The 15,578-nt window shown below is 44.4% G+C and overlaps 2 protein-coding genes and 1 long non-coding RNA gene across 7 annotated transcripts; all 3 read left to right on the top strand.

Moving 5' to 3' along the window:
- Window positions 1-3,919: 3,919 nt before the first annotated feature.
- LOC147962981 (wall-associated receptor kinase 3-like) lies at window positions 3,920-6,491 on the top strand. The gene is made up of 3 exons (XM_087529426.1): window positions 3,920-4,187; window positions 4,840-5,004; window positions 5,503-6,491. Exons 1-3 carry the CDS (start codon window positions 3,920-3,922, stop codon window positions 6,489-6,491), a joined length of 1,422 nt encoding a protein of 473 aa, XP_087385552.1.
- Window positions 6,492-7,478: 987 nt separating this feature from the next.
- Window positions 7,479-11,473, top strand: LOC147962980 (uncharacterized). 5 transcript variants are annotated; one of them, XR_015609486.1, is made up of 7 exons: window positions 7,480-8,348; window positions 8,469-8,563; window positions 8,643-8,693; window positions 8,783-8,916; window positions 9,212-9,676; window positions 9,781-10,561; window positions 11,182-11,473. It is a non-coding gene; the product is annotated as an uncharacterized LOC147962980 (long non-coding RNA). The 5 variants fall into 5 exon arrangements; XR_015609485.1 differs by having other exon boundaries at window positions 9,747-10,561; XR_015609484.1 differs by having other exon boundaries at window positions 7,479-8,348; window positions 8,783-8,904; window positions 9,212-10,561.
- Window positions 11,474-12,585: 1,112 nt separating this feature from the next.
- Window positions 12,586-15,356, top strand: LOC147962979 (uncharacterized). Its single transcript, XM_087529425.1, has 4 exons — window positions 12,586-12,844; window positions 13,549-13,605; window positions 14,507-14,709; window positions 14,814-15,356. Exons 1-4 carry the CDS (start codon window positions 12,586-12,588, stop codon window positions 15,354-15,356), a joined length of 1,062 nt encoding a protein of 353 aa, XP_087385551.1.
- The last annotated feature ends 222 nt before the right edge of the window (window positions 15,357-15,578 follow it).

Genomic DNA, 15,578 nt, shown 5'->3' with positions numbered 1-15,578 from the left:
TCTATGACCCGGTCGAGCAAAAATCCCGATATTTCATCTTGAAGTGCTCGTATGCGCTCTGTTGGTAGGAGTTGGTCCCGCACGTCTTTGAACTGTTAAGAAGGAGATCAATATGCATGTGTATTATCAGTTGTGTGACTAGATATCGATAATCATGTAAAATTTGTGAATAGTGTTCTGGCAAACGTACCCATTGCTGTCTAGCAGATTTGCTACTTTCAGACGTCATGATTCAAATGTTATCGCAAACGTAGTATGCACACACATCAGTCTCCGGCTCCTGCTTCAGGGCCTTTATGAGAATAGAATTTAACCTGATAATAATTAGTCAAGCATGATAATTAATTAATGGTATTAAAACAAGAAATAAAGGGATGGTAGCTAGCTAGTACTACTTAATTACTCCCTCCGGTCCTTTTTACTCTGCACATTGGATTTGCCGAAAGTCAAACTTTGCTAAGTTTGACCAAATTTATATTAAAAATTATTAGCATCTATAATATCTAATAAATATAATATGAAAATATATTCCAAGATGAATCTAATGATATTGGTGTTGTTATGTGAATGTCTATAATTTTTTATATAAACTTGGCCAAAGTTGAATGAGATTGACTTCAGACAAACCTAATATGCAGAGTAAAAAGGACACTTTTTCTAGACCAATTTGGTTCACCGTTTGTTCCAAATTTGATATGATAAATTCTAATCTATATCTTGCCGGTGTCATTCAAAAGATCTTGACCACATATCACTTAGAACTAAAGGTAGACACTATTTCCACAATTCTATCGAATATACGGAAATCATATATCTTCTCTTCAATAAAAAAATAGGGTACTACAGAGGTTATACATGCCACAAAAGCAACGCTTAATGAAGGTTCAGTGGGGAGAAAGAGGAAGGATATAAACCCCCTTCAGATGGGCGAGCTCACCAGAGGGCGATCCCTTGGGAGCAGCAATAATAGAGGCGGCCAATGACGCGCCTGCGCGACCGCCCTTGTCGGCCCATGATGAGAGCACCATGGGTGAGGTACGTTCTCACTACACCGACATGGTGTTGGCCGATGGGGAGGTGCTGCTCGAGTCCAACCACTCCGCTCGTAAAATCCACCACGACAGATGGCGCTACCGCCTCCATGAGGCACAATTAGAAGCCGCCTTGAAGGAAATCTATGAGTCGGCAAATGGAGTTTACAGGCCCGACGGTGACGAGAATGAGGAGGTTGGTAGCTCTGCAACGGCCGCGGCATGGCGCCACAACAACAATGCCGATATGTCCCCCTGGGCCGCCGGCATCCAGGTAGAGTGGAGCATGGGAGGGCACCGACACTCGGGTCCCGGGAAGGCCACCACTCTTCCCCTCCCACAGAAGCTAAGCTTGGCGGGCTCGTTGGCTGTAGAGGTGGAGCTGGGGCATTAGTTTCTCAGGCTCATTGCCGGCCAGACATGGGGAACGGGCGCCGGCGGTCATTTAGAGTAGGTGAGAGTATGGTTTAGTTTAAGAAAAGTCTGAATATAATTAATGTGCTCTAGTTTATATGAAAATCATTCGGTTTGCATGAAATATATCCAAAATGAAAATGCTTTCTTTTGGTTTATATGAAAATCAGCCGGTTTGCATGAATTTTGTCCGGTCCGTTGAGATGAGATTTGAAATGTATGCGGATATCTTTGGATGGCTGGCTCCCGCATCCGTGTCTGCGGGCTGGTCCTCACCAGTCCGCGGAGAAATGAGGTGTCTGTTTTGTGGGTTGGTGTTGGAGATGTCCTTACCCCTAAAAAAAGTTATTTTCCTCTCTTGTCTCAACAAAAGTTCTTTTCTTCTCGATCCGATAAGGTAAGTTGTGTTCGCATTTTTCTTCATGCAATTTAACATTTGCATACACCCGCAGGAAAAAGAAACTTTCTTGAATTTTATATTTTTTAATATTTCATCATGGCTATTATCATTCCAGCTAAACGGAGTAGCTGCAGAACAGTCGTGTGCATATATTTAACTTGACGTACATGTATATAGGGTGCTGAAATGTGTACTGCCTTCACGATTCTACAGAGTTGGCGTATGGATGTGTAGCCACACAAACGATTCCGATGGTGATTCCCAAGTTGGGTTATGGATGTTTCATGTGTAACCTTGGACATATAAAACTTGTGCACTAATTGTATGTCGAGAAGTCTTGTATGCCCTTCCCATCTCCATTGGTTGAGACAGATCCATGTCTCCTCGTGCTCCTTATAAAATGTAGCCAATTGATAACGCGAATCAAGTCAAGAGCAGCCAGCCTATCACAGACAATATACATTACCATCACGCGTAAAACATGTATCAATAAGTATGTAATAATAGGTATATAGGTATGCCACATGCAGTCAGTCCTTCCTACTCCCTCCGTTCCTAAATATAAGTCTTTTTAGACATTTCAAATGAACAACAACATACGGATGTATGTAGACATATTTTAGAGTGTAGATTCACTCATTTTGCTCCGTATGTAGTCACTTGTTAGAATCTCTAGAAAGACTTATATTTTGGAATGGGGGGGAGTAGATGCTAATAATGGAGCCAATAATACGGGCTGACAGCTGACTTACATAAGATAAGCCAGTCAATACAGCTTCTAGCTAGTAGATGCTGACTCATATTGCGTTATTTTTTCTGCAACAAAAGCAAGTTGCTATTTTTTGTTCGACAAGCTGTACTAGATTCTTTTGCCAATCCAAGCTGTTTATTTGAGTTAGACTCTATAGAATAGCACATTTCCACACAAGAAAAACTGCAGAATACCGTACCAAGTCGTATCCTGTATGGTGTCGTAGTGCATATGCCGATTCAGTTTTTTTTGGCAATTGGTATGCGAGTTTCTCCTATTTGCATTTATTAGAGATGCATATACGTAAGCAAACCTTGATATTTCTTTTCGTAGAGACTTATTATGGCATCACCTGTATCGTGCAATGAATTGCTCACACGTCTAGAGCCAATTCAACTGTCAAACAAACCGAATGAGTTTCGATGGAACTTGCATCTGAATGGCAGATTTGCTGTCAAGTCTTGATATGAGGAGCTTTCCAATAGTGATGTTCCTATTGATGATAAAAACAATTGTAAGCTCAAACTACCTCTTCGAGTGAAGTATTATTCATGCATGCACATGATCACTCTGTAATTGGCCGATCCTTCAGAGGCCAAGGAAAGAGACATTTTTAGGTGGCATCTACCCACCTAGATGATCAACCAATAAGGTTGTGTCCCATCATGGATGGCCATGTAAAACTTGGATTGGAATTCTTAATTTTAATGTAAAACAATGTTCTTCTCGGTTTTTTTTTTGGATGGGAGCATCGCATTATGCAGAGGCTGAATATTTCCTCACTAGGGTTGTATCACCTTGATATATTGGTTGAATGAAAATGTTATTTGTTGAATACACATAAGCATGCCATCACAGGCATGCTTACATCAGAGTCATGCCTTGTTGTCCACTGGTACGTTCTTTATCACTAAAAGAATAATCCACCTCAATTAGCTGGCTGGCGTTCTCATTCATTTGTCATGTTGTACTGGATCAACCTGCATTTCTTGGAGACACAACATAGGAAAAAAAGTATATTCAGTGCATCGTTCGGAGTACTATTGTTGAACCATATATTCACATCTCATGAAGCTCCACTTCCCCACCCATCCCTTGCTGCGCTCATGGTTTTCACTTTCGGTGAGATTTCGGTGAAATTCACTGAATTTCAGTAATTTCAGCAGACACTGAAATATTACGTTTCGGCCAAAATATTTCAGCAATTTCAGTATAGCACAACAATTCCAATATTTTTCAAAATATTTTTAAATTATTTCAAATTTTTAATTGAATTCAAGTGAATATTTCCACAACGTCAGTCGCTGCAGCTACGCGGTCCTGATGGACTCGTCCAACTTCACCTTCTCGACGACCTATGTGACCTGGCCGGCGTTCATTAACAACTACGGCGGCCAGGCCCCGTTCTTCATGGATTGGGCTATCGGGAACGAGACGTGCGACGTAGCCCGCAAGAAGCCTGGGTCCTACGCGTGTGTCAGCGACAACAGTGAGTGCTTCAACTCGCTCAATGGACCAGGCTACATCTGCAACTGCTCAAAAGGCTTCCATGGTAATCCTTACCTGCAAGATCCGGAGCACGGATGCAAAGGTACGTAAACCTGCTTACCCATCCATCAATTTATTTATCCACATGCATGCATGCATGTTCCATCATCAATTTATTTATCTACTCCCTCGAAATACTTGTACCTGGAGGAAACTAGTACATGTTTAGGCGTTATGGAGACTCTACATGTTTCTGTACAAGTTCCCCTAACTACAAGTACTTCGCTACAGAGGTAGTATACCAAATAAGATTAATTTTATAAGCAAGATTAACTTAGTGGAAGAACCGTAAATTTGGTAAAATATAATTGTCATCTCGCAAAAATATGTGTGCTTGCTTTAAAGTTTTTTTTTTCAACTGCAAACCGTAGAACAATTGTTCTACGCTATTTTCACATTAATAAGTCAACAAGATACACTCTTTACAACAAGAAGAGAAACAGCAAAGAAATAAAGTGAAAGTTGGGCTCAACCAATTCTCCTTTTCTTGGGAACATGTGATTATCTAGTGGTTCTGGTTCTCAAAGTGTTAGAATCATAGATGTGCACTAATCCATCCTTTCAAGGTATTCAAATGCTTTGCTTTGATTCTGTGTTCCAGCGCTAGCTTTAAACTAGATGAAATGGTAGTTGAAAACGTTTTGGAGAAACTGTCATTACCAATTCGTTAACATCCCCAAGTGTTAATTCTTCAGACATTGATGAATGCAAGCTCCCCCAACTGTATCGCTGCACAAATGGCGGGGTCTGCAGAAACAGGCTGGGAGGCTATGACTGTCCGTGCAAATTTAGATGGAAAGGCCACACCAAAGCGGGAACCTGCATAGATCATTTCCCTCTAGCAGCAAAGGTCGCAGCCGGTAAGTACTCTACTGCACCCCATTGTGGGTATTTTTGTTGATAGCTCATGGTGCAACGAACATTAGTACACAGCACGCTGGGTGAGATCTGTTCGAGTAGAATCTATAAACACATGTATGACATACCGACTGCTTGTACATCTCTTCATGGATGCAAGCCATATGATTGCTTCAAAGGATTTCAATCATTCAGTTGTATATACTGCTTAATTTCTATAAATGGCCTGGCTGTAATCTACGACCTACATGATTTCCTTGTCTTTTAAAAGCTCAATTTCCTTGACGTTGTTCTACGGATTCAGATTCGGCAGTCGAGTTTCAGCCCCTTGGCGGTCTTGATTTAGATTCCTTTTTCTTCTTGTAATTCTAGTGGTAATTTGTTTTAAATTCTGAGTAGATGAGCAAAAGAAACTATCAACTTTTTATACGAAATATTTCTGCCAGAATTGTAAATACGATTTTAATGATATAAAGTAAGTTTGTTTTATGTTCACCTAGGTGCAATAGGTGGTATTCTTCTCATGTCGATAATATCGTTCCTTATTATTCTTTACAATGAGAAGAAGAAGATGAAGAAATTCTACAAAAATAATGGCGGCCCTCTATTAGAGGAAGCAACAGGCATTAAAATTTTCAAAAAGGGGGAGCTCAACCCATTTTTGAAGAATAGCAACATAATTGGAAAAGGTGGATTTGGTAAAGTTTACAAGGGCCTTCTTGACAATAAAGAAGTTGCAATAAAGAAGACAATCAATGGTAGCGTGCGAGAGAATGAACAATTTGCAAATGAAGTCATCATCCAATCTCAAGTCATCCACAAGAACATTGTTAGGCTCATTGGTTGTTGCCTCGAAGTTGAAGCCCCCCTGCTGGTCTATGAGTTTATCTCACAAGGTAGCCTCCATGGTATTCTTCACAACCACAATAACAAGGTGGCTCTCAACTTGGAGACACGTTTGAATATCGCTGCGCAGTCAGCTGATGGGCTAGCTTATATGCACTCAAAAGCAAATATTAGAATTCTGCACGGTGATGTCAAGCCAGAAAATATACTCTTGGATGATAACTTTGTACCCAAGATTTCCGACTTCGGCATATCTAGGTTGCTTGCTAGAGACAAGGAACACACAGGATCAGTCATCGGTGACATGAATTATATGGATCCAGTATATCGACAGGAAGGCCTACTCACCGAAAAAAGTGATGTCTACAGCTTTGGATTTGTGATCCTGGAGCTTATCAGTAGTAGGAGGGCCATACATTCCGAGAATAATAGCTTGTTAAAGAGCTTTCTTGAATACGATAAGAAAAAGGAAAAAATGACTGAGCTTTTCGACAAGGAAATTGCAATAACAAAAGATTTGGGGCTTCTTGATACTCTTGCAGGTATGGCCCTAAAATGCCTTAGCCTTGATGTAGACGAAAGACCAACAATGATGGAGATAGCTGAGCAGCTACTCATTCTGAGCCGCTCTCGTAAGGTGTAAGATATTTGGTAGGCTGAATGTCTGTATGCTGGTTTGTAACTGTGTTTCAAAGTGCTGTACTTTTAAACAAACTTGTAACAGTGTTATGGTTAGGCATTGTTTTCCTTGAGTGCAGAATTCCAAACCACTTTATACGCAGTAATGAAAATATTTGCCTCAAATCAAGAACAATTCTCATGTTGGAATCCCCTCCTGAGCGCTTCCCCTCCCCTCTTTCCACTAGCCACCACTCTGGCACCGGCGTCCACCTCCGTCTGCATTGCCGGCCACTACACCCTCCCACCACCACCACCTCTCCCCCTCCCCTTGACTCCTCATGGCGTCTTCCTCTTCTGCAGCCGGTGGGCAGATCCGGGAGGGACACGTCACTAGTACAGATCGGGCAATTTAAGCACCCCTGTTAGAGTTAACCACGACGTGCGTACACAAAAACAGTCACCAGGTAGGATTAGAAGTAGAGACAGAGTAGGTAGCTTCTAGTCTATCTTGAACATATTTATATGCGTGTACCCATACCCCTTGTACAACCGTGAGTTGTGGAAAAGCAATAAAAGTCAAACAGCACGCACGACACGTGTGTTGGCTTTAGTAACGCTAGACCAAATCCTCCCGTAGCAGTGCACTGCAAAGCTAGCAAGCTAGCTAGCACCTGGCTTGATGTACAGTAGTAGCACTAGCACACGCAGGTACACGAACTTGACTTGGGCTAGCAATCGGCTTCTCTCCGCGGAACAAATACGAGGCACCAAATCGATGTATTGCAACAGGCTCGTCTCGAGCCTGGTTCTGTTTTGCTTTGCGTTTTGTTGGTCTGATTACAAGGTTATACGTGAGTATATATACCCAAGCCTCTATTCCAGGCAAGGTTTTCGCGATGAGAATTACCCACTTGGTCGAAAGCGGCCTGGCGGTAACTCATTTGATGGCACGTGTATTTGTTTAGTACCTGGTTGGGTACGAATGCGCTGTGACTTTGGTTTGCCGTTTCAAATTTTTTGAACTGCTATACAACTTATTTAGGTAGATTTAGCATACGTTCAGCGTTTCTTCCTGTGCTTGCGTTCAGTCCATGGCGGCGCCGTCTCGATCGCTCATCTGGTTCTGTATTGGTTCCTGTCACTGTCGTTTCCTGCAATTTGATTCATGGTTAAACTTTTCAGTCTGCCGGGCGGTGGCCTGCTCCCTCTCGAAGACTCCTGCCGCTCGCCGCCCGCCGCTTATCCCGTCTGCTGCCGCTCGCCGCCTGCCCCCCGCCGCTTATCCCATCTCCTGCCGCTCTCCTGCCGCCCCAGCGCCTCTATAAGATGGCCCCCGGCCTCGCTTATCCACAAGCGGGCGCGGAGGGGCAGCTCACCCGAGCCGCAACCAGGGGGCGTACCGGCGAGGGGCTGCGTCCACCTTGCCGTCGAGTGCCTCCTCCCCTCCGGCCGCCCCGATTCCCTCTTCATCCTCCAGCTCCAGCCCAACCCCGACACCCCGGATGTCAAGCGGGCCTTCCGTCGCCTAGCCAATCTCCTGGCCCCTCGGCGCGATCCCCATCCCCGGCTGACACCGCCCTTCGCGTCGTTGAAGAGGCCTTCGCCCACCTCTTGGAGAGCACCTCCACCAGCGCCGGTTTCGCTCCTGCTGCTCCCGGCGGCGTTTCCGTCGCAGAGATGTGCTCTGGACGGTCTGCCCCCACTGCTGCCATGTGCATGAGTACGAGCGCATGCTGGTGGGGCGTTTGCTTGGGTGCTCGAACCGCTGGTTCATGTGCGTGTTCGTGGCTACCTAGCGTCCTAGCCCACGCGGCTGCCCTCTCCCTGCTCGCCGGTCGCCGCCGCTCGGGTTGTTCGCGCAGGCTAAGCCACGGATTGTGTACGAAATATTCACAACAAAGCAACGCTAAGCTTGCTCTATCCTTGAATAAATCTTTGCATATTTTATTTGGGTTGCCATCGTATGTTTATCCTTATGTATCCTATTGAAATTGAATAGATCAAACAGAGATCCAGTTACAGCAAAGATGCGAAAATTGAGTAGTCAATATAGCAGGTGCAGTGTGAACTCCTGTTTTCCCGTAGTAACTTCAGGTGGGTTTGGTGCATTCACCAATCAAATTAGTTCATTTTTATCTCTAATGTTGTTTTATGCATCTTTCGGTTGTTGCAGAGAAAAGTCTCTCTACATGGGTTAAGAAATTCAGAACTTTACAGTGAGCAGGTGTGTAAAATTATATCTCGAATCAAATAAAGTTTTCTGTGCACATTGTCATGCCACCATACTTGAACTGTTATATTTTTTCCAAGCAGAATGTGGACCTTATAAGGGCTATACATGCAAGATTCAGGAATTGGAAACGGAAGTAACACGGCAGAAGTTCTCCACTGGGCTCAAGGGGATGAATTGGTTAACTACAGAGAGCTTCAACATGGTGGCAACCTGGGTGACCTACCTTTTGTTGATCCTTGCTGCTTGCTGATATTGTGGTATCTCTAGCCTGATTTTAGTGCGCTAGCGACAATTAGCACTGCTAAACTTGAAACCAAAATGAAGCTATGAGTTACCCCATAAGTTGTGTAGAAAACGATTATTCATCTTCAAATCATGTCATGTTTATTCTTATTGTTCCAAGGAACATCCTGCTGTTGTTTTTACCTCCTGAATTGTCAAGTATTAAATTGTACAAATATAAAAATTCACTGAATTAAGAACTTCCATATCGTTTTCTATTTTACCAGTTTGGAATCCATTGATCCAGTTTGGAATCCATCGCCGCCGCCTGAGGCAGCCGCCAGGCAAGCCCGGGGCGCCAAGGATGGTGGCGGCGGGGCCTCGGTTGCCCTGCATCTGCGTGGGGAACCCCGGATCTGGAGCGGCGGCTCCATTGGCAAGGCACGGCCGGCTAGCAGCTGTGGGGGCGGTGGATCTGGTGTCCCGGCTGCGCGGGCGGCGGGATCCGGTGGTCGTTGGCGGCCGGCGGCGGCTTCTGCGGCGGTCGGTGTGCACGATCTGGCGCCATCCCCTCCTTCCTTGTTCGGCGTGCGGGCAAGCCTGGTCGGGCCGCGCTTCCTCTTGGTCGCCGATTCTGTACAGGAGGCGCTGCTGGTGGCAGGGATCTAGTTCGGGCGAAATCCCTGGCCGGCCATGACCGGCCGTGCCGACGGCGACGCCTGAGGGCGCCGTTCCCCTCCTTGGAGGCGTCGGTATGGACTGATCTCCTCAATTCACCTTCCCCTAGGTCTCCCAGGCGAAAGCCCTAACTTTGTTTGGCAGCGGCGGCGCTCACGGCGCCGTTCCCTTCTTGAAGGCGCCGCTTTGGGAACCTTGGGGTTAGGTGGCGCTTGTGGGTGGTGGGCGACGGCGGTGGTGCGGCCCTATCCTAGCATGGATTTACGTCCGTTGCTTGGAGATGGACTCGCGTAGGTGGAGGTCGTCGGCTGGCGTCGTGGTGGCGTCAATGGCGGAGGACCTACCAAGGCTCGCGTAGGTGGAGGTCGTCGTTTGGCGTCGTGCTGGCGTCGATGGCGGAGGACCTGCCAAGGTTGTCACCTCAATTTGCTCTGAAGATGGACCAGCGGAAGATGGCGGCGATGACACATTTGAGTGCGTCGGACCGGTTTGAGCCCCGGACCCGGCAGAAGGCTTTGGTCGGGGCCTCCGGCTTTAGATGTTAGGCTTAGGTGAGAGGTCTGGATATGTGGCCCAGCTTGCACCCCTTCATCATTTGGATAGGAATAGCGGTAGATGTTGCCAAGATGGCGGATTCAGGCATATTGTTGTTCTACTTTGTAAGGTCCTTGAGAATAATCAATAAATTGGCCGCATGCATCTTCCAGATGCAGAGGCCGGAGATCATCCTCCTTTTCCAAAAAAAAGCAAATTTTTCTGTTTAATCATTTTGTTGAGGCTTCCGGAAAAACAGGTTAATCTATCTTTTGTTCACATGCCTTGCTACCTAATTTTACATGAGCTTTCTTCACGGATGTACATATTTTTCTTTACCCTGTAATGTTGACGGGCTCATTTTTCTGGTAGTGAAGAAATGAGAGGAAGTGGAAGGGTAGAAGGTACGCTTCTGCAGAATCCAAGTAAGACTTTGTTCCTTACCTATGCTTGAACAAAGAGCAGCACACAACATGTATGTTAGTGTTTCAATTTCAAATGATGGAATTTTATATCATTAATAGTGGTAACTAATGATAAGTAACTTTTAGTTCTGCTAAAATTATTTTTCTTTTTTGAATTTCCTCAAAATGGAATAGTAATGATTTTAAGCTAAATAATGAGTTCTCTTTGTGTGTCGCTGGGTAATAGAAGGAATAAGAAGCAAGTTTTATATATTATATGGAATACTTCTTTTAAATAGCTATTGAGTTATGCCGTGTAGTTTCTTCTTCGTGTGTATGTTGTTCTTATGCTATTTAAGATGGTGACTATTTAATTTACTGTCATACGGTTAATTCTTCGGAATTCTTGGTCAACTGCTTAGATAGAGACAAATAGTGTACTCTTTATTTTTTTTTGTGCTGAGATCTTCGTTTATATGCAGAACCAAACATGTAGGTAGCTTAAAAGTACATTTAAAACGCAAATCACCCTATGATATCCCAGTGTGTGGTTTAACCTGAACATATCTTAACTTGCAAATAAGCATGATTTTCTTACAACTTGCTTCTCTGATGTCCCCCTTATTTGCCTTCTTAATCAGTATACTTGGAGTCCACATCCAAGATAAAAGCATCTTGCTCTGTTCACTCAGGTTCTCAGAGATGTCTCATCCAGCCGGACGATATTATTGACCATTTAATAGCAGCTGACCAACAGTTTTGGTAATTAGAGAAGAAGACAATTCCACAGAAGCAAAGCCAGTTCATTGGTAGGGAGCTAAATTAGCAGGCATGCTACCTGTACTAAATACATGTTGTGCTTCCTGCCCCTTATGTCATTCTATATATTGAACTCATTGGCATATGATGTAACCTGTTAATATTCTTAATGAAATCACCCGTAATGGGCATTTTTCTTAAAGAAAAGATTACAGTATACCATGACTAAGGCTTCATACAGGATTGTGTCTCCCTTGGTGTTATTTGCAACAGCTGAGTAGCTCCGGAGAGTGTCAACGTATGTGCCCAAACTCAGTAGAACAAGCACTAACGATAGCAGAACTTGAAAATTCCAGGAGATGGCTGCTCTCACCATATAGTTCAAAGGTTCACTATCCAATTATGCTATTTATGTTTAGGGTACTTATTGTATAACTGGTTATAACAGATATATTGTTTTATGATGACATATCTTTAGGAAAGAATATTCAAATAGAGAAATTTTGCTGTGTTAGATTTTTATTATTACCAAGTATACGAGTTTGCTCTATCTGATTGTCTCAAAGTATTACAGTTATACGTGAATATGATAATCAATTGCATGTTTGTGAAGAACAGAGGCCTGTAAGTGTGGCGGTATGGCCTAGAGACATACTTGACTGCTTATTAAGTTGTGGGTTGTTTTTTGACAGATATATTTTCTCACTTCCTTACAACAACTTAGTCTCCAGCTATTGTACAAGTCTGGTGCGCAAGTGTTGTTTCGTTCCATCTTCAGTTTGATTATTGTTTTTTTGGCGAGAAAAGTTCCCATCTATTCATCAACTGTCAAGGCAGTACAATTCTTTTTTTTTAAACAGGATTCCTAGATCAAATTTTCTGGCTGGGACAAGAAAAGGAACATGCTCCAGTCTCCAGAATGTCATAGATTCAATAAGGACTGTAAGCTGATCACATTCTATTTTGAAGGATACTACATCAATTGTTTCAACCTAGAAAATCAAAGCAGGCCCAATTCTCGGTATTCCCATTCACCATCGTAAGCTAACAAACAGCGAGTGGAAGTGCATCGAGGATCGGTTTGAGAAGAAACTGAGTTGCTGGAAAGAAAAACTCATGTCTTATGGAGGCCGGTTGATTCTTATTAACTCGGTGCTCACGAGTTTACCTATGTTCCTCTTATCCTTCTTTGAGGTCCCAGTTGGGGTTAGGAAAAGGCTTGACTTCTATCGATCCCGATTCTTTTGGCAGAGTGATGAACTTAAGAGAAAATACCGACTGGCCAAATGGGATATTATCTGTCGACCAAAGGACCAGGGGGCCTTGGTATTGAAAATCTTGAAGTCAAGAACAGATGCCTGCTTAGTAAGTGGCTGTATAAGTTGTCATTTGAGACAGAGGTAACGTGGGCGCAGATTTTACATAGTAAATATCTGCAGTCCAAGACCCTGTCCCAGGTCACACTGAGACCAACTGATTCGCTGTTCTGGAAGGGGCTCATGAGAATCAAAGCTACCTTCTTTAAGAGAACTAGGTGTATTGTCGGTAATGGTAACAACACTCGATTCTGGGAGGATACGTGGCTTGGCGACGCGCCTTTGGCGACCTAGTATCTGTCCCTATATCATATTGTTCAGCATCGTGAGGCTCTTGGTGCCATGGTTATGCAGTCCATTCCACTCAACATTCAGTTTAGGAGGGTGCTTGTGGGTGATCGACGGGAAGCATGGCTTCACTTGGTTCGTAGACTGTTGGAGGTTCAGTTAACTCCTCAGCCCGATCAGTTGTGTTGGAAGCTTACTAGATCTGGGGAGTTCACAGTTAAATCTATGTATATCGATATCATTAACTCTAGTGTGATTCCTAGCTCCAAAGATGTTTGGAAAGTTAAGGTCCCTTTGAAGATTAAAGTGTTTATGTGGTTTGTACATAAACAAGTAATTTTAACAAAGGACAATCTAGTTAAGCGCAACTGGACAGGTTCTACTAGGTGTAGTTTCTGTGATCGGGACGAGACTATCAAGCACCTCTTTTTTGACTGCCCGTTGGCACGAGGTTTGTGGCGCTCTGTGCAAATTGCCTTTAACATTACTCCGACTTCGGTCAACATGTTATTCGGGGTGTGGCTTGCTGGGATAGAGTCCGAAACAGCTAGACACATTCGTATAGGAGTATGTGTATTGTTATGGGCAATTTGGAATTGCAGAAATGATTTGCCTTTTAACAGAACAACTATTTATTTTTTGCAGGTCTTATTCCGGGCTACTGCGCTGATCTGTATGTGGTCCTTACTCACTCCGACGGAGGTCAGGGAGCGTTTGGTTACTGGATCTGTCCGGTGGGAGATGGTAGCGCGGGATATCTTCAACCGGTTTGGATGGCGGTCATGTAATAGGATAGGCGATTAGTTTACCTATTTTTTATTTTGCCAGCCGGTTGTGGCTTGTTGGGCTTTCTGTTTTGGCGTTGAGGCTCTGTGTGAGCTAGCCGTTCCTTTTGTTTGCAGACTTTAAGACCTTGTTGAACCTTATTTACTTTCTTTTAAATGTAAACGTATGCATCGTTCTGATGCAGAGGCCGGGGAGTCCCTTTTTCGAAAAAAATGATGCTGACAGGAGCTGCCCGTCTGCACCTTCTCGGACAGTACTTCTTCAACTCAAGTGGCACCCTGCAGCTGCAGAGTGGTGAGCATCGTGTCACGTGTCATGTTCGATGTCAATTCGTCTTGGTACGTAAATCAAGTAGTGGATGTCTTTTCTTTCTTTCTTTCTTTTTTTATTTTTTCTCACAAATGAATAAATCTCCCGACCGCTGCATCTGTGGATCCATACATCCATAACATTAACAATGTTGATAAAAGGCAATAAGTCCAAATTCGTCAATAAGCCAGGTATACAATCATGACAAGATATAAAAAAACACATATGCATGACAAGTCATCTTTCTTGCAACAGCATCTTCAAGAAGGGAGGGTACTTTTCATCTGTATACTGGGTCAAACCAATTAAGGACGGTACACAGAGACAACCTCTTCAACACGGGGAACTTTTCTCTTTTGGTTCTTCATTAATAATTTGATTGCTATGCCGGTACACGATAATTTGCATGAAAACTATGGCTAAAGAAGAGGAAGGGTTCAAGAAAAACAACTTGGTTCTGCCGTTCTAGTTTGTGCTGACCTGGCAAAGCCTATGTGCTGGTCAACAGAGGTTGGAGAAGTTTCTGGCCGGAAACTGGCTGCAATGTCATACACCGAGCCACCGAGCAGTATGAGAGACATCAATGTCCTTCACTACACGCAAATGAAAAGGGCTCAGACGTTGATAAGGAGGAATCCATTGTTAGGATTCCTTCCTGGAGAAACGAAACTGAACCGAGCATACAGGGCACCATTGGGATTCAGGAGATCGGCGAGTACATGCAACTCTGGCACATGATCGAGCACACGACGCTCTCCGCCGAGCCAGATCATCTCCTCTAGAAGTGGAGCTCCAAGGGCACCTACACTGCGCAGTCCGTCTACCTTGCCACGTTCCACGGATCCACCCGATGTGATGCCTGGAAGCTCACTTGGAAATGCTGGGCGCCGCCCCGGGTCCGTTTCTTCCATTGGCTCGCCCACCTAGATCGATGCTGGACGGCCGACCGCCTCGCCCGTCGCGGCCTGCAGCATCCCGCGCGCTGCCCACTCTGTGACCAGGCGCGGGAGACCATCCAGCATCTCCTCCTCGCCTGCCCATTCTCTCGGCACGTATTGTACGAAGTCCTGAGCTGGCTGAGGGTTCCCCGCAACCCGCCTGACAGCAAGCCATCAACCAACACCTGGTGGCTCTCTGTGCGGCAGCACACGCCCAAGCCTATGCGCAAGGGCATCGCCTCTGCAACATTGCTCATTCACTGGATGCTTTGGAAGCATCGAAAGGACTGTGTCTTCGACAGAGCTAGCCCTTCAATCACTGTGGTATTGGCTAAGATCAAGGAGGAGGCTACCCTTTGGGCCAAAGCCGGCGCGTTGGGCCTGCGTGCTCTCATTCCCCACACCTGGGATGTACACTAATTAAAACACTCTCGCATTGTATGATTGCCTCCTAGGAGGATGTAACTCAAACCCCTTCCTTTTCAATGCAATGAAACGCAAATCTTCTGCGTTTTCTCAAAAAAAAAACTACACTTGAGAATGAATCTAACAATATTGATTTGGCATTGTGGATGTTGCTACTTTCTTCTATAAGTTGGTCAAAGTAGAGGTGCTTTGACTTTGGACAGAACTTATATGCAG

This window comes from Triticum urartu, chromosome 6A (assembly GCF_056163025.1).
Source record: "Triticum urartu cultivar PI428250 chromosome 6A, HENAU_Tu73, whole genome shotgun sequence".
Taxonomy (NCBI): domain Eukaryota; kingdom Viridiplantae; phylum Streptophyta; class Magnoliopsida; order Poales; family Poaceae; genus Triticum; species Triticum urartu.
The sequence above is the reverse complement of the archived record's forward strand: the minus strand, read 5'-3'. Positions and strand labels throughout refer to the sequence as shown.

Excerpts from the sequence above, each read along its gene's own strand:
- LOC147962981 (XM_087529426.1), top strand. The coding sequence starts at position 3,920 with ATGGACTCGTCCAACTTCACCTTCTCGACGACCTATGTGACCTGGCCG. Across the intron at positions 4,188-4,839 it reads TCCGGAGCACGGATGCAAAG|ACATTGATGAATGCAAGCTC; the intron begins GTACGTAAACCT and ends TTAATTCTTCAG. Across the intron at positions 5,005-5,502 it reads AGCAGCAAAGGTCGCAGCCG|GTGCAATAGGTGGTATTCTT; the intron begins GTAAGTACTCTA and ends ATGTTCACCTAG.
- LOC147962979 (XM_087529425.1), top strand. The coding sequence starts at position 12,586 with ATGGGATATTATCTGTCGACCAAAGGACCAGGGGGCCTTGGTATTGAA. Across the intron at positions 13,606-14,506 it reads CCTTACTCACTCCGACGGAG|AGGTTGGAGAAGTTTCTGGC; the intron begins GTCAGGGAGCGT and ends GCTGGTCAACAG. Across the intron at positions 14,710-14,813 it reads CATTGGGATTCAGGAGATCG|TCCGTCTACCTTGCCACGTT; the intron begins GCGAGTACATGC and ends TACACTGCGCAG.